The following is a 17500-nucleotide window of genomic DNA, read 5'->3' on the forward strand; positions in this document are numbered from 1 at the left end:
GAAGAATGAAAAGAAGAAAAAAAAAAAAGAAAAAAGAAAAAAGAAAGAAAAGGAAAAAAGTGTTCGATAAAGATGAAGAAGCGGAAGAGAAAAATTTTCAATCATTTTCCTTATTATTCCGCTCGAGTTTTATTTACGTAAGAGAGAAAAAGAGAGAGAGAAAGAAGCGGCGGAGGGGGGGGGGGAGAGAGAGAGAGAGAGAAAGAGAGAAAGATAAAGAGTGAAAGAGAAAGAGAAAGATACGAATACAAACGCGGACACAAACACGAAGGGAACATCTGGCGGTTCGTGAAAGTGGTCTCAGAGATTGCCGACAAGGAACGGTCAGTTAATTTCGTACCCGTTCGCTCTTAATAATTCTCTCTACGATTACGTTCACTTACGGTAGAGTTCGAAAATTGCTACCGGAAATATGTAAATAAGAAGAAAATAAAAAAAATAAATAAATAAATAAATAAAAAAAAAAAAAAAATAAAAATAAAAATAAATAAAAAGAATAAAAAATGAATAAAAAAAAAAAAGAGAGAAAAAAAAAGGAAAGGAAGAAAAGAGAAAGGAGTAAAATAGAAGAAAGAAATCAAAAAGAGAAAGAAATAAAAAGGAAAAAGAAAGAAAAGGAAGGAAAGAAAGAAAGAGAAGAAAATTATATTATATTAGAATTAAGGAAATAGGAAAAATCTAAGTCTGACCTCTTTTTCCTCAAATAATAAAGAACACTCAAAATAAACTCACCTTGCAGCTTCTCAATACTTCCGTCCGATCCAATGTATCATTTCAATAATACGAACAAATGTATTCACTAGTTCCTACTTTCTTTCTCTCTCCTTATTCTTTTCTTTTCTTTTCTTTTCTTTTTTTTTCCCCTTTCCTTATATTCCTTATATTCTTTTTTTTATTCTTTACTTTTTATTTATCACAAATATACGTATGCGTATTTATTTATATATATATATATATATTTTTTTTTTTTGTTTTGTTTAATTATGATATATAATCGACATTAAATATAAAACTCGAAGGATATAAGTAATTAATGATTAAATCCATTCACTTTGATAGACGGGAGAGATTAATATTTTTGAAATTTCGCGCGGGACGCGCGCGCGCTTGTAAACTTTTCCAAGTTTCTCCGACCGAAAGAAAAAAAAAAAAAAAAAAAAAAAAAAAACAAAGAAACAAAAAAAAAAGACAAAAAACAAAAAGAAAAGAAAAGAAAAGAAAAGAAAGAAATAACGCACGGGATAAGGAAAAAATTCGTACGCGAATAATGAAATAAAATATAAACGACGTTCGTCCGAATTATGTCTTATTTACGCACACGTGTATTATTGTCATCTTCGTTCTCACTTTATCTCGTACGTACGTAAGTGCATGTATGTGCCCAATGTGTACGTGTCCAATCTGTACTTGCTTGTACTACGTATATATGTACATGTAAATATATATATATATATATATATATATATGTATGTATGTATGTGTGTGCGTGTGTGTACGCGCGCGCGTGCTCGTAGAAACTGTACGTTCGAACGTTCGTCGTTACCGAATGCTCGTAGACAAGTGGAAGTCGATCGAACGACTCTCCGTGTCAAAAATCCTCAGTGCAAAATGGGGGGGAAAAAAAGAAAACGAAGAAAAAGGTAAGAAGGAGAGGAGAGGAAAAAAGAAAAAAAAAAAAAGGAAAGAAAGAAAGAAAGAAAGAAAGAAAGAAAGAAGTAGATGGAAAGACCACTACAAGTCGACAATGTGTGCCGACGTTTTCCCTTTCGCCCAGTATCCACCACCACCACCACCACCACCATCACCTCCACCACCATCACCTCCACCACCACCACCATGACCACCTCCATTGCCATCAGCACCACCTCCACTATTACCTCCACCGTTACCTTCGTCGTTACCACCACCATCGTCACTACCATCGTCATCGTTACCCACCCACCACCCACCATCACCACGACCACTACCACTGCTACCTACTACTACTACTACTACTACTACTACTATTATTACTGTTACTGTTACTGTTACTGTTACTATTACTGTTACCACCACCATTGCTTCCTACACCAGTCACCGTTTTATCCCTACCTTCCAATGCCATCGACTTTGATCTCCAGGACTTTTATCCAGGTCTTTGTCTCGTCGAAGGATAAATATATGTACGTTCATCTTTCCGTGATCTCATTTTTTTTTTTTTTTTTTTCATTCTAATTTTCTTCGTTACTCTCTTTAGCATTACGCATACATTCCTTTTCCTTTTCCTTTTCTTTCCTTCAATATGTCCCTATAAAAGAAAATATTCTTGATAGAATATATTCGATGTTGTTATTTATTTGTTTATTTTCCTTTTTCATTTATTTTTTATTTTTATTTACTGTTCTTTTTGTTTGTTTATTTATTTATTTATTTATTTATTTATTTATTTGTTGAGAGAAAGATGATAAGTTAGACGAAACAATTAATAAACAAAGCGTGAATAAAAATTCATTGTTATAAAAAAAAAAAGAAAAAAAAGAGATAAAAGAACAGACAGTTGTCAAAATGCAACTAAATTGGACGGACAATATTATTTTAATACATCCCGTTTATTTATTTAATTATTGATTTATTTATTCATTTTCTTCTTCCTTTCTCTTTTTTTTTATATATATATATATATATATATATATATATATATATATATATATATAACCTATAAGTTTATCAGATTGTATTATTATACATGAGAAAATATTTTTATTTGAAAAATAAGTTTGATTACTTTTAATTCATACGTTTTTTCTTTCTAAAAACTTATCAATTTATATCGATGTCAATACTAACGTTACTATTTTTGAAAAAAAAAAAAAAAAAAAAAAAAAAAAAGAGAAAATGTTCTATACACACCAATAAATAAAAAAAGTTTTAATAAAATTGTTAATTAGTATACATTTATATAACCTATAAATTTAAGTTAATAGTATTGAGTTAATATTAATAAAAAATAAATTAATATTTCCGATAGAATAAATTTAACATAATTATTGGGTATAGAAATCATTATAATTATTTTTTTTAATTTTTGTTTTCTGTTTCCTTTTTTTTTTTTTTTTTTTTTTTTTTATTTCATGATAGATATTCAAATTCACCTATCGTAAAATTGAATTTATAAGAATTATAATTATTAAATATAGTTACTTATCCATATATATATATATATATATATATGTATGGAGAGAGAGAGAGAGAGAAATTAAATTTTTACTTTATATAAAATAATCATAAAATATAAATCGACATAATAGTATTTCAATTTCCATTACGATATGCATTAATTAAAAAATGGATTATTATTATAACCTATACATTTAGATTAATACTGTGATTAATTCTACGTTAATTGTTCGATGTAAATAAATATAAAAAGAAAAGAAAATATTAGTATATTTATACGTATGATTTTACTGATGTGTGAAACCATAGGAAATATAAATGTACAATTTAAAAAAAATGTTTCGCATCAATTACATTGCTTTCCTTTCATATTCCTTGCACGCTGAACGAAAGTTGTTTTAGGATATCAAATAACTAATATTAATTATTTTCTCTCAAATTTTTTATCAACGAACACGATAATCATATTTAATATATCAATCCAATTAATTTTATTTTTTTCTCTTATAATATCGCGAAATTAACGATGTACGATATGTATTGTCTAATCGATTATTTAAAAATAAATATTTAAAAGTAAGGTTATACGAATTCAAAATGATTCGATAATTAAACTGATCGAAAAATGTTTCGTTGCATTGTAATAAACTACAAGGAAAAAAAAAAAAAAAAAAAAAAAGGAAAAACAAAATCAGATTTTTAACTAATTATTTCAAAAATTTCCAAAGTAAGGTTATGTGAATTCAAAATGATTCATGATTATTAACAAATTAATCATCGAAAACGTTTAATTGTAATAATTGAAAAGGATTAATTTTTCTTTGGCCAACTATACGAAAGAAAAAGAAATGTAAATTTCGAAAGTAAGATTATATGAACTAACGACCATTCGATTATTAATTAATCGCGTAAAAAAGTACAATATTCTTTTTCTTCAACAAACGTTAAATAAATTAATTTTAGTTTTAATTTTCTTTTCTTTTCTTTTCTTTTCTTTTATATATATATATATATATATTGAACATATGTATATTCTCGATCGAAGAGAAAAAGAAATTGACATACTTCACATGAGCGAAATTTCTATTCTACCGTGACGAGAAATGTCTTTCAAAATACAAGCTTTCGCAATAAATTTCACCTTAGTTAATACCGATTGATTGAAAGCCATTACACGCGTGAATTCTTTTTCTTGTTCACAATTTAATAAGAACAAACAAATGCACGCGACAATGGAGAAAACATTTTTTTTTCTTCTTCTTCTTCTTCCTCCTCCGCCTCTTCTTTTCTTCTTTCTCGATAAAACCGGAAGTAACGACGTATGTCGTTGATTAATCATTTACTCATATCCGGCAAACGAATTTGAAAGACAAAAAAAAAAAAAAAAGAAAATAAAATGATATTAGGAAGAAGTGAAATCAACGAAGAAAAAAAAAAGATTTATGCGTCGATATTTAAATGCATATATAATAAATAAATAAAAAACAAAAAAGAGAGAATTTTCGATCAAAAAAAAAAAAAAAAAAAAATAGGACAAAAATGATCGTTAGAAGTATTAAAAAAAATAAGAAAAAAAAAAAAAGAACAGAAAAAAAAGAACACAAAAAAAATCAACAAAAAACAAAATGATTCGTATATAAATAACCTCACAAAAGTTTTTCATCCGATGATAAAATCAATTTTATAAAGGATTTCCTGTTTTATCGACATAACCTGATATATTCGGTTATATTCGGTCATGATCGCGATTAATCGTTTTAGAATGACAGTTTCGATGAAAGAAACACGCGTATCAGTATGCACTTTAGTAATCGAAATGAAATCGTTGACGATGAGTTGATAATCTATCGCCAAATGTTATGATAATAGAATCACTCGGAGTGAATAATTTCAGTTTTACATGTAATATGTCGGATTGTTTTAACATATTTTTACACGCCTAAAATCTATAATTTCAACAATATTTTACTATATTAGTGAGAAAAAAGAAAAATATAGTATCCTTTTTTCCTATTTAAATAATATTATTTCTTTAATACATAAATAGTGCTATTGTTAATATTGCGATATATATATATATATACATATGTATATGTACATATATCGTAGAAACTATAAGGTCAGGTTTGGTTCATAGTGACCTCAATTTCAAGGCTATTATTATTGTTATAATAGTAATACATCACTATGAGACATTTTAATTGAAAAATTTACAATTCTTATCTCACTTTATAATACTGTAATAAAGACTTTTACCCCTTTGTTCTTAGATATCATTTTATCATCTATGAACATTAACTGATACTATAAAATATTGGAAATCAATGAATTTTGTATTAATTTAATCAATGATAAGAAGAAATTCTTATGAGTATCCTTAACGAATTTGTAGGAAATTTATTTATTTATTTATTTTTTTTTTTTTTTCCCCTTAATGTATTCAGAAATTTACAATATTGTAAATAAATTATCTATAACGAATAATTGAATATGGAACGTACTATGTCTCATGATTCTGAATACGATGATGCTCTAGGTGTACCTGATTCTTTGGAATTAACAATTAATGAAAATGGAGAGGCAATAAATATTTTAAACAATGAAGATAATATCGAAGAAATAGGTAATTTTTCTTCTTTTTTTTTTTTTTTTTTTTTTTTTTTTATGTTAAACAAATACAATGACAAAATTTTATTATATTTCTTTTTGCATGTTCCTTTTTTTTTCTTTTGTTTTGTTTTCTTTTTTCATTTAGAATGTACTGGTATAATACCATTTTCTGCCATACACAATATTCCTACGAAATTGAAAAAATACAAACAAAATATTTTTATACCCTGCGAGGAAGTTCATGTAAGAATAATAGATAATGAACGTAGTGTAACTACGCATCCTTTAAATCCAAATTTATATACTATAGAATTTACGCATGGTTCATTTTCTTGGACAATTAAAAAGAGATACAAGCATATACAAAATTTGCATAATCAATTAAAAATCTATAGAACGAGTTTAAATATACCTTTTCCAACTAAAGGACATAGAGAAAGGAGAAATAGTTTAAAATGTTTGGCATATTCAAGAGAAAAGATGAAAGACAGAGGTGCTTTACCAAGGTACACATTATAGTATATACATTATAGTATATGTATATATATATATATGTGTGTGTATATATGAATAAATCTTTCATAGAAAATATTTATTATTATAGATTTCCAAATAAACCAGACGTTTTAGTACCTTATGAACAATTAAATGATAGAATGAAAGTTCTTGAAGATTATCTTAGGAATTTGATTAAAATGGATATTTATAAACATCATCCAGAAACGGTATATAAAAGTAATTAATAATATTTATTTTGAATTCAATGAATATTATTATTTTATTTATAATTTTTAGATCAACTTTTTGGGATTATCTTATCTATCATTTATAGCTGATTTAGGAATGAAAGGTAAAGAGGGTATAGTACTGAAACGTACCGGTTCAGGAGCTAGAAGTAGATGTAATTTCTGTGGTTTACTCGAAGGCATGTTTTGTGTCAGATGCAATCATTTTTGTGCTTCGATCTGCGGCAAATGGCATTCTCGGCATCTGCTTGTTAAAGATACCTTTATAGCATATATAGATCCTAAAGATGGCAAATTGAAATCTGTTATTTTAATGGATAACGCTTTTGGTATTAGTTTTGGAATGTATACAACGGGATTAAGAAATGGATTACAAATAATAAATCTAAGTAGACATATTGTTTTCAAATGTTGGACACGTAGACAAGCTAAAGAATGGATGGAATTTATACAACAAGTTATTAATACAGAAGGTAATTGTTATATAAATATTATATCAAGAGAAACATATCTAATTATTAAATCTAATATATTTAATCTATTAATAATTTTATAAATTTATTAAATCTAAAAAAAATTTTTTTTTAAATCTAATTATTATCAGGAAAAGATTTTATACAAACAAATCCACATAATTCCTTTGCTCCGTATCGCTCTCCTATACCGGCAACTTGGTTTGTGGATGGTTGCAATTATATGTCAGCTGTAGCTGATGCATTAGAAAATGCCAAAGAGGAAATTTTTATTGCGGATTGGTGGCTCTCTCCAGAAATTTATATGAAACGTCCACCGATAAATGGAGATTATTGGAGATTAGATGTGATTTTACAAAGAAAAGCAGTAAATAAAAAGAAATCTGTTTAATTATCAATAAAAAAAAAAAAAAAAAAACAAAAAAAAAATTACAGGCAATAGATTCTCTTTCTATGCAGCTAAAAAAAATTTTTTTTTTTTTTTTTGATAAGAATTAATCTATGTTTAGAAATATATATTTAAAAAAAAAAAAAAAAAAAAAAAAAAGAAAAAGAAATGTTTTTCTCTTCTAGATGAAAGGCATTAAAGTATTCATAATGATATACAAAGAGGTGGAAGTCGCATTGGGTATAAATAGTTTCTATAGTAAACAACGACTTGTAGAAAAATGTCCTGAAAATATTAAAGTTTTGAGACATCCAGATCATGCAAGAGTTGGTGTATTTCTTTGGGCACATCATGAAAAAATTGTAGTAGTCGATCAAACCATCGCATTTCTTGGTGGTATTGATCTATGTTATGGTAGATGGGACAACAATGAACATAGATTAATTGATTTAGGTAAGTTTCAAAAGGTCATTCAATGTTAAGAAAAAAAATAAAATAATAAAATATATATTATGAATATAGGATCGGTACAACATTCCAGTATATATATTCCGTCAAAAGGAAAAACAGTAAATACGAGTAGTAAACGAGTAACAAGATGTAACATTCGTAATCACGTATTACTTCCATTAGCTATTGCAACTAATACAATAGCAATGGCAACTACAAAAACTATACCAGTATTGTAAGTATCATATTAATAAATTAATCCTATAAATTATTAATCAAATAAATGTAAAATATTAATTTTTATCTTTTACCATTAAACAGACCTATTGTAAGTAAACAATTAAAAGAAGAATATTTACCTCAATTGAATGCAAATGAATTAATTATAATGCCAACTCCACAAGAATTTGATACTATGAAATGCAATACTCCAGAGCCACAAAGAAAAAATTTATTTGACATGGCAATAACAACAGTTGGAAAAGTAAAGGATAATATTAAAATAAAACGTAAAGAACTTATAAATATGGTATATAATCCTCATGAAGGAAGTGATAGCGAACACGATGAGATTGATAATGCAACTGTCCTAAGACCACTTGGAAGTGGTGAAGAAATTTTAACAACAGATATATTTGAAATTCCTGATACAACTAAACTTTGGCTTGGAAAGGATTATACAAATTTTATCGTAAAGGATTTTAATGATTTGGAAAAACCTTATAGAGATTTAGTCGATAGAAGTACTACTCCTAGAATGCCCTGGCATGATGTAGGTGTTTTAATACAAGGATCAGCAGCTAGGGACGTTGCTAGACATTTTATTCAACGTTGGAATGCTATTAAAATAGAAAAAGCAAAATTAAATCCTTCTTATCCATTTCTATTGCCAAAATCTTATAAGGATTTTAGAAATAATGCTACAATGTTCATTCCACAAAATAATATACAAAATGTCAAATGTCAAGTATTACGATCAGTTAGTTCATGGTCAGCTGGATTTCTTGATTCAGATATAAGAGAAGCTAGTATACAAGAAGCTTATATTCAAGCAATAAGTAAGGCTGAAAGATATATATACATAGAAAATCAATTTTTTATAACACTTGCAACAATGGAAATAAATTATGTGAAGAATCGTATTGGAGAGACTTTATTAAAAAGAATTTTACGAGCTCATAGAGAAGGTGCCATTTTTAGAGTATTCATCGTGATGCCTTTATTACCTGGATTCGAGGGTGAAGTTGGTGGTCCAACTGGAACTGCATTACGTGCCATAACACATTGGAATTATGCATCTATATCAAGAGGTAGAAATTCTATATTAAATCGATTAATTGAAGCAGGCATATCGGATCCCAGCGAATATATAACATTCCATGGATTAAGAACTCATTCTATGCTCAATGGTACTCTGGTGACTGAACTCATCTATGTTCACAGTAAGCTAATGATTGTAGATGATAATACAGTAATTTGTGGTTCCGCTAATATAAATGATAGAAGTATGATAGCTACTAGAGATAGTGAGATAGCTGTTATTATTCAAGTGAGTTTTTTTTATATGTCTAAAATCATGGATATGTATTCAGATTAAAAAAAAAAATTATGTTATTTCTCTTTCATAGGATTTAGAATTCGACGAAGGAAGAATGAACGATATAGCATTTCCTTGTGGCAAATTTGCTGGATCATTCAGAAAGCAATTATTTCGTGAACACTTAGGATTATTGAAAAGCAATGAAGATATTAACCTAACTGATATAATTAAAGAAAGTTTCTATAAAGATATATGGTGCAAGAGAAGTAAAAATAATACTGAAATATACGAAGAAGTATTCCATTGCATTCCAACTAACAAAGTTGTTAATTTTGCTACTTTAAAACAGTATCAAGATGAAGCCTCTCTCAATTCTACAGATACAATTTTAGCTCAAGAAATGGTAGAGAATATTAAGGTAAGCTTTCTTTTTTCAATCTTTCTTTCTCTTTTCTCTCTCTCTCTCTCTCTCTCTCTCTCTCTCTCTTTTCTATCTTTAACATAATATCTTTGATATGCATTTAACATAACCTAATATTATAACAATTATTTCAGGGTCATTTGGTTGATATGCCATTGAATTTCTTATGCAACGAAGATCTAAAACCTGCAGCTGGTACAGTTGAAGGTATAATGCCGACAGCTTTATGGACTTAAAAAAAAAAAAAAAAAAAAAAAAAAAAAAATATTTAAAATAATAATAAGACACTTACGCAGACAATAATTTGAGCAACTGAATATATATAGCTATAAACGAACTGGCTTGCTCAAAAGACATTTTTAGAAAAATTTTTTACTTTTAAAATCGTTCTTTAACATAAAATCTTTAGAAATTTTAATTAACAGGACAACTAATTTATTAAATATATTTTAATTTATTATGAAGAATAGAAGGAAAAAAAAAAAAAAAAAAAGAAAAGTAGAGAATATGACTGTTAAGAAATTAAGAATAACTTACATTCCACGATATCTACCTCTTTTAAATATATAAATATAATTGTAACGGGTCGATGAAAATCCTCTTGATTAGTGCTTGTCGTTCAACGTTGTGATCTATGATACTAAATATATATATATGTATTTGTTGAAATATTATTTTTATATGAGGCTTGTTACATTAAAAAAAAAATATATGTATTTTGTTATATGTTATAATCATATGACGAGCAATAAGACAAAATATATGTATATACATATGTATGTATATTTAAGTATAACTCCAATAATATCATCTTCCTTGAGAAAATAATTAAAGAAAATTTAATAATTAAATAATTTAATGTCGCAGCCATTAGCTCGACAGTACTTGCGTAGTTTTACAATTATACGCAATTATTATAATAATGACGCAAGTAATATCGATTGTCCAGGTCTCACCGCGTGGAGGTTGCTGCTTTCGGAGACCCAATTTATAAATAATATATATATATATATATATATTTATAAAGATTGATATAAATAGATTTATTTAAATGCGTTTTAAGTGTGTAATGTTTTAAGATGAACAACAACAAAATGGCAGACGAGAAATGTAAACGCACCGACGATATATTCGTAATATTTTTCGAAAAAGTTATTAACAATTAAAACTTACTTTTTAATTTTCTTTATAATATTCCAATAATGAGGAGACTTCGAGTTAGGGATAGTAGCACAAAGAAGATTCTTCATTTTTAAAAATTCTTTCGATTTGATTCACCCGCGACGACAGGCGTACCGCACTCATCGAGTGACTACGCGATACTAACATTAAGCGCGTTAAAACTGGCAACATTGAGGACCGCTTATAAATATAAACACCGCGTGTACGAGTCGTCTATACGAAATAAACAAAGGAAGGTTATATAGAGATAGAAAATAAAAATTGTTTCGAGATCTCGACGTTCATTTATCAATTATAAGGATACCTCGTAATTATTATTCCTTATATTTTCGATAAAATTTTTAAAATTTTAAATAATGCACAATATTTTCATACGATGCATATATATATATATATATTAGAAGGATCTTAGATCTATTTTTATTAAGATTAACGCCAATAATATATTAATTTTTTATTAATTTTTCTACGTCGACTATGTTAAACATTAGTTTTATTGTTAATTTTGTTGTTTAGTTATTTATAATTTATTAATATAGTACCAGTTATGAATACAGTGTAGCCAAATGTTTAAAAAATAAATCATTGTGAAGCGCTATCTTGCGAGTTATTTGAGACTTAAACAAATATTAGAATAGAATCATCTGTCCTTTTCTTAAACAATGGCGCCGTAGTATTCCACGTGCTTTTAATACATATGTTAAATAAAAAGTATATATATATATATATTAATTAAAAACTAACCTAAATAGGTTTGTTTATCGTTATAATTTTTGTATATACGAAAGAATTGTGAAGTGATATCAAAATGTTGTATAATTTCAAAAAGATTGCTGTTGTCCCAACATCAAAGGTTAGGATCACACTTATTTAAAAAGTTTTTAATAAGATTGTTATTTTATATATATTATTTTACACTTTATAAATTACAATTATTATATGTTTTGTATTCACATATTTAAATTTTTATTGTTTTTCTCTTTTTTAGGACTTTATTGATATAATATTATCAAAAACACAACGTAAAACACCTACGGTTATTCATAAGAATTATAAGATCACAAGGATACGTGCATTTTATACACGTAAAGTTAAATTTACACAACAAAATTTTCATGATAGGTTATCACAAATAATACAAGATTTTCCAAAGTTAGACGATGTTCATCCGTTTTATGCCGATTTAATGAACATTTTGTACGACAAGGATCATTATAAATTAGCCCTTGGACAGATTAATACTGCACGTCATTTGATAGATAAGTAAGTTAGAGATAATTAAGGTTATGTTACATCTATAATTATATCAATTTTTTATTATATACATATATATTGTTAACAGTGTTGCTAAAGATTATGTACGTTTATTGAAGTATGGTGATTCTTTATATCGATGCAAACAATTAAAGAAAGCGGCATTAGGTCGTATGGCCACTATTATGAAAAGACAAGCTTCCAATTTGACGTATCTTGAACAGGTTCGTCAACATTTAGCTAGATTACCAACTATAGATCCTTATACACGTACAATTATTATCTGTGGATTTCCAAACGTTGGTAAAAGCAGTTTTATCAATAAAGTAAGTTAATTCGTTTGTTCTTAAATGAAAATAATATCTTTCATTATATTTTATTGAACTAATTAAAAATATTCTTTAATATATAGATTACACGTGCCGATGTAGACGTTCAACCATATGCATTTACGACGAAATCATTGTACGTAGGACATACAGATTACAAATATTTACGTTGGCAAGTAATAGATACACCTGGTATATTGGATCATCCATTAGAACAGAGAAATGTAATAGAAATGCAAGCGGTTACCGCTCTTGCTCATTTACGTGCAGCCGTACTTTATTTTTGTGACATATCCGAACAATGTGGACATACATTAGAAGAACAAGTGAATAACTTTTAATCTTTTTCTTAAAGAAATATCATGTTTTAACTTTTGTAAAACTAATTTCTTTTTTATCTTTTTTTTTCTTTTTTCTTTTATCACTTTAGGTTAAATTATTTGAATCTATTAAACCTTTGTTTACCAATAAACCATTGTTAATTGTAATAAACAAGATTGATGTGATACGTTTGGAAGAACTTCCTTTTGAAAAACGTGAGATATTGAAGCCATTAGAAGCGGATGAAAATGTGCCAGTATTAGAAATGAGTACTTTAACAGATTTTGGTGTTATGGAAGTGAAAACACAAACGTGTGAACGTTTGTTAGCTTTTAGAGTCGATCAAAAGATCAAGACAAAGAAGGTATTCTAACAAAGCAGTCCTATTTTTTTTTGTTTTTTTTTTTTTTTTATACTAATATGTATATATAGATATTTAATGTACTGATAATTATTTACAACAGGTGGAAGGTATATTAAATCGATTACATGTTGCTCAACCAGTACCAAGAGATGGAAAAATTCGTCCACCATGTATTCCGGAAATTGTTTTACGTAAGAAGCAAGCTATAGCCGATAAGATGGAACAAAAACGAAAATTGGAAAAGGATATAGAGGAAGAGATGGGCGATGATTATGTACTCGATTTGAAAAAGAATTATGATATAGAAGGAGAACAGAAATATGACATTATACCAGAAATTTGGGAGGGTCATAATATTGCGGATTACATTGATCCAGAAATATTTGAGGTTAGACATCGTGATAATTATTAATTTATTAATTATTAATCTATTAATCATATTTTATGATTAAATTATATAATTGTAAAAATTTTAGAAATTAAATCAATTGGAACGTGAAGAACATATAAGAGAAGAATCTGGTATGTACGATTATAAAATACCAGAATTGACAGAAACTATGCGTGAGATTGTGGCATTAGCCAAACAAATTCGCGAGAAGAAAATAATTATGAAGGATGAAGCACGTATACAAAAGGCATCTACAAAACCAGTTATGCCACGAACAGCTGCTGCTAAGGTACGAGAAAGATCTGTCTCGAAATTGAAAGAGCAAATGGAAGATCTTGGCATTGATATGGAAAATACAGAAAATGTAAGTCCATATTAACTTCTATATAAAATATTCCTTACAACATAATTGATATAATTAATTTTCTTTCCATAAAGGCAAACTTTACGAAAAAGAGAAGTAGATCTAGATCACGTTCACAAGTAGCAAGTAAAAGAATGCGATTGGAATCAGTATCACAGTCAAGAACACGCAGTGTTTCAAGACCTGCACGAGATGAAATGGGTATTAAGGATAATGCTGTGAGTAGAAAAAAAGACAAACAAAAACAAAAACAAAAACATGGAATAAGATTTGTTAAAAATCACGATAGAAATGAATTTAACTCATGCAATTCTTTTTTTTTTTTTTTTTTTTTTTTCCTTCTTTTTTTAGATGAAAACAAAATTGAAGAACATAGCGCACAAGGCTTTGAAAAAGAAAATTGCGAAGAAGGGTCTTAAGGGAGAAGCGGACAGATTTATTGGCACAAAAATGCCCAAACACTTGTTCTCTGGTAAAAGAGGAGTTGGCAAGACCGACAGAAGATAAAAATATTTATCTTAATATTTCTAAACTTTTTTATTTTTTTTTGTTTTTTTTTTTTTTTTTTTTTTTTTTAAAGGAGCAATTGATCTATATCATTTTCAAATCACACTCATACATATATGTATATATATATATATATGTGTGTGTGTGTGTGTGTTTGTTTGTGTGTATTATTAAAAAGATTATAAATGAATTGAATTAGAAATTGTTTTATTCTCTCACATTGTTCTAACGATAAAGATGAAAGAATGAAGGAAAACAAGATATATTTATCCTTGAAATTTTTCTCTATTCCAATCAGTATTCCAAAATTATCTTCAATTTTCATTTTAAGATTAATAACAGGATTAATAATTTTGTTTGTATATACTGGTGTATATGTATATATACATATATATATATATATATATATATATACACATATTGTTGAGATAATAAAAATACAAGAACGATTAGAAGAAACGTTATTATGTATACATCGTAAACATATTAAACGTATTATTATAATCGTTCAATCATATACATATATATATATATATATATATATATATATATATGTGTGTGTGTGTGTATGTACACGTACCTTTTACTCGCAATTCATTGAAACATTATTGTAAAACTCTATTTAAAAGATAAATAAGAATGATTATTAGTTGCATAATGTGAAGGAAGGTAACCTTCGAACTCGAGCAAAGGAAACGCTCGTCACGTCCAAGGAAAGTTTATTGCTGTCATTTCGTGATAACCCCGAGGTGGTGGTTGGTGCTCTCCAGAGATTCTTCCAATTTTATTCATAGAAATTATATATATATAAATATATATATGTATATATATATATATATATGTATAGCCCTTAAACGCTATGACATTCTTAATATCAACGTTCGAGAGTATTGTGCAATTTAAAAGTCAAAGTTTATGTTAATAATAAATAACCGGAACGGGTACTTACTACGCGTATACACGTATATACATATATACATACATACGTGTATATATATATATATATATATATATATATATTACATACACGTAAAGCTATTCATGATTTTACATACGACACGTTTTATCTTCTTTCTAAGAGACACGGGGTAGTATAGTTAATTATAAGAGACCAGACACGTTTTCCTTCTTTATAACGTAGAAAAGTTGTCGACCTTAAAAGTGATACTATTAAGTGATATTACTAGTGAAAACGTTAAAAGGAAAAAAAAAAGAAAAAAAAAAGCAAAAGTAAAACAAGGAGATAGAGAATGGCGAAACGAGAAGGAAGAAATGTGTGACAATCAAAAATTGTTCTCTTTCTTATTTTTTTTTTTTTTTTTTTTTTTTTTTTTTTTTTTTTTTTATTGAAAATTCATCGATTCTCATATATTTATTATTTTCCTATAAATTAGAATAATAATAATAATAATAATAATAATAATAATAATAATAATAATAATTTGCGTAAGTATGTTCTCTCTCTCTCTCACTCTCTCTTTCTCTTTCTGTGTACATATATATATATGTGTGTGTGTGTGTGTGTGTGTGTGTGTGTAGGTGTGTGTGTACGTACTCTCTTATATTGTATTTATCGACGAAGACGGCGGGAGGGGAGAGCAATAAAGGAGAATTTTTGTGTTCATTGTGCGTAGAAGGGATATATATATATATTTTTTTTTTTTAATAAACATAAAAAAGAATTATATATCGAACGAACTGATTTAAGGGACGATGACGCATTAGAAAAATTTGTGAGTTTTAGGAAAAAAAGGATGATCATCATCATCATCATCATCATCATCATCATCATCATCATCATCTTCATCATCATCATCATCATCATCATCATCATCATCATTATTATTATTATTATTATTATTATTATTATTATTATTATTATTATTATTATTATTATTATTATTTTTATTATTTTTATTATTATTACTTTTATCCTTTTCTTTTATTTTTCTTTTTTTTAATTTTTCTTTCAATGTTAATTATATTCTTTTTACGTTATTCGTTAATAAATATAATTCGCGTATTTCTTTTCTTATTTATTTCATTTTCCATTTTTAATTCTTATCTTTGTTTGATTAAAATCTATTACGTTTTCTCTAACGATGTAAAGAGGGTGAATGTTCGGGGAAAGGAACGGTGGGAGGGCGTTGATAGGATAGGAGGGAAGAGAGGGACGCAGGGTAAATTCTTTCTTTCGAAGTAATATATAATGCAATTGTTAATATGAATCATGTGAAGACTCTATTTTCTCATAAATATTATAGGAACTAGTAAAATTAATTAGAGAAAAAGAAAAAAAATAAATAAAGAGGATTTTCTTACTTCCCCCCCTTTTTCTTTTTGTTTTTCTTGTTTTTCGTAAAGCGTAGGAGTTCAATTAGGAGCATAACACACGTTCCTTTTTGTTTTCTTCAACGTCACTTTTATCTTCCTCTGCGTCTTCGTCTTTGTCTTCATCTTCATCATCTTCATCCTCGTCTTCTTTTTCTTTTGAAAATGTCGACATTAAGTTTCTACTCTTTTCTTTTTATTTTGTTTTGTTCTTTGTGCGTAATAATAATAATAATAATAATAATAATAGTAATAATAATAATAATAATAATAATAATAATAATAATAATAATAATAGTAATAGTAGTAGTAGTAATAGTAGTAGATAGTAGTAGATAATAGTAATAGCATAGTCAAGTATGTATTTTTTTTTTCTTGGTTTTTTTTCTCTTTTTTTTCGTTTTTTTTTTTTTCTTTTTTTTTTAATAGCTATAGTCTAAAATGATTGTAATAAATTAATAAATACGTATGGGCTATAGATACATTAATGATTATGGCCTTTTTTTTTTTCGTACATATACAAGGAAACGTTATATCCTGATCGATAATGTCGATTAGTAAAATATAATTCATTGAAATGATTTAATAACGAGACGCGTTATTTAAAAGGGTCAAATTGTTAAACTGATAAATCATTATAAAAAAATATATATATAGACCTCTATATATAACG

General features: G+C 27.1%; 4 protein-coding genes across 7 annotated transcripts in view; 2 read left to right on the forward strand and 2 right to left on the reverse strand.

Annotated features, from left to right (window-relative positions):
- The window catches only part of LOC124431459 (serine-rich adhesin for platelets-like), a 60478-nt gene extending 56076 nt beyond the window's left edge, over nucleotides 1-4402 (reverse strand). The window contains exons 1-2 of one of the 2 annotated variants that reach the window (XM_046979400.1): nucleotides 4222-4402; nucleotides 2092-2287 (exon numbers count right to left, since the gene is read on the reverse strand). The gene's annotated coding sequence lies outside the window, so the exon portion shown is untranslated. Of the gene's footprint in view, nucleotides 1-732; nucleotides 862-2091; nucleotides 2288-4221 lie in introns of those variants that run through there. The other variant, XM_046979401.1, reaches the window with a different exon arrangement.
- A 489-nt stretch (nucleotides 4403-4891) lies between these two features.
- LOC124431450 (phospholipase D2) lies at nucleotides 4892-11251 on the forward strand. 3 transcript variants are annotated; one of them, XM_046979385.1, is made up of 11 exons: nucleotides 4893-5153; nucleotides 5549-5779; nucleotides 5912-6272; nucleotides 6371-6491; nucleotides 6562-6985; nucleotides 7117-7352; nucleotides 7559-7826; nucleotides 7896-8058; nucleotides 8145-9372; nucleotides 9452-9781; nucleotides 9919-11251. In XM_046979385.1, the coding sequence occupies exons 2-11, from the start codon at nucleotides 5647-5649 to the stop codon at nucleotides 10018-10020; spliced, it is 3366 nt and encodes a 1121-aa protein (XP_046835341.1). In that variant the 5' UTR covers nucleotides 4893-5153; nucleotides 5549-5646; the 3' UTR covers nucleotides 10021-11251. The 3 variants fall into 3 exon arrangements, with proteins under 3 accessions (XP_046835342.1, XP_046835341.1, XP_046835343.1); XM_046979387.1 differs by lacking the exon at nucleotides 4893-5153 and having other exon boundaries at nucleotides 5755-5779; nucleotides 5912-6009; nucleotides 6077-6272; nucleotides 9919-11250; XM_046979386.1 differs by lacking the exon at nucleotides 9919-11251 and having other exon boundaries at nucleotides 4892-5153; nucleotides 8145-9265; nucleotides 9452-9690.
- A 354-nt stretch (nucleotides 11252-11605) lies between these two features.
- Nucleotides 11606-14691, forward strand: LOC124431321 (nucleolar GTP-binding protein 1). The gene is made up of 9 exons (XM_046979071.1): nucleotides 11606-11819; nucleotides 11955-12229; nucleotides 12309-12546; nucleotides 12633-12875; nucleotides 12980-13234; nucleotides 13335-13622; nucleotides 13711-13989; nucleotides 14064-14207; nucleotides 14341-14691. The coding sequence occupies exons 1-9, from the start codon at nucleotides 11775-11777 to the stop codon at nucleotides 14494-14496; spliced, it is 1923 nt and encodes a 640-aa protein (XP_046835027.1). The 5' UTR covers nucleotides 11606-11774; the 3' UTR covers nucleotides 14497-14691.
- A 2483-nt stretch (nucleotides 14692-17174) lies between these two features.
- The window catches only part of LOC124431448 (putative uncharacterized protein DDB_G0277255), a 62304-nt gene continuing 61978 nt past the window's right edge, over nucleotides 17175-17500 (reverse strand). The window contains exon 3 of the mRNA XM_046979381.1: nucleotides 17175-17500. This exon is cut by the window's right edge and continues 2653 nt beyond it. The gene's annotated coding sequence lies outside the window, so the exon portion shown is untranslated.

Source organism: Vespa crabro, chromosome 21, assembly GCF_910589235.1.
Source record: "Vespa crabro chromosome 21, iyVesCrab1.2, whole genome shotgun sequence".
Taxonomy (NCBI): domain Eukaryota; kingdom Metazoa; phylum Arthropoda; class Insecta; order Hymenoptera; family Vespidae; genus Vespa; species Vespa crabro.

Coding starts and splice junctions, on each gene's coding strand:
- LOC124431450 (XM_046979385.1), top strand. CDS start 5,647: ATGGAACGTACTATGTCTCATGATTCTGAATACGATGATGCTCTAGGT. Junction 6,492..6,561: donor ATAAACATCATCCAGAAACG/GTATATAAAAGT, acceptor TATAATTTTTAG/ATCAACTTTTTGGGATTATC. Junction 7,353..7,558: donor TGATTTTACAAAGAAAAGCA/GTAAATAAAAAG, acceptor TTTCTCTTCTAG/ATGAAAGGCATTAAAGTATT.
- LOC124431321 (XM_046979071.1), top strand. CDS start 11,775: ATGTTGTATAATTTCAAAAAGATTGCTGTTGTCCCAACATCAAAG. Junction 12,547..12,632: donor AAAGCAGTTTTATCAATAAA/GTAAGTTAATTC, acceptor TTTAATATATAG/ATTACACGTGCCGATGTAGA. Junction 13,235..13,334: donor AAAAGATCAAGACAAAGAAG/GTATTCTAACAA, acceptor TATTTACAACAG/GTGGAAGGTATATTAAATCG.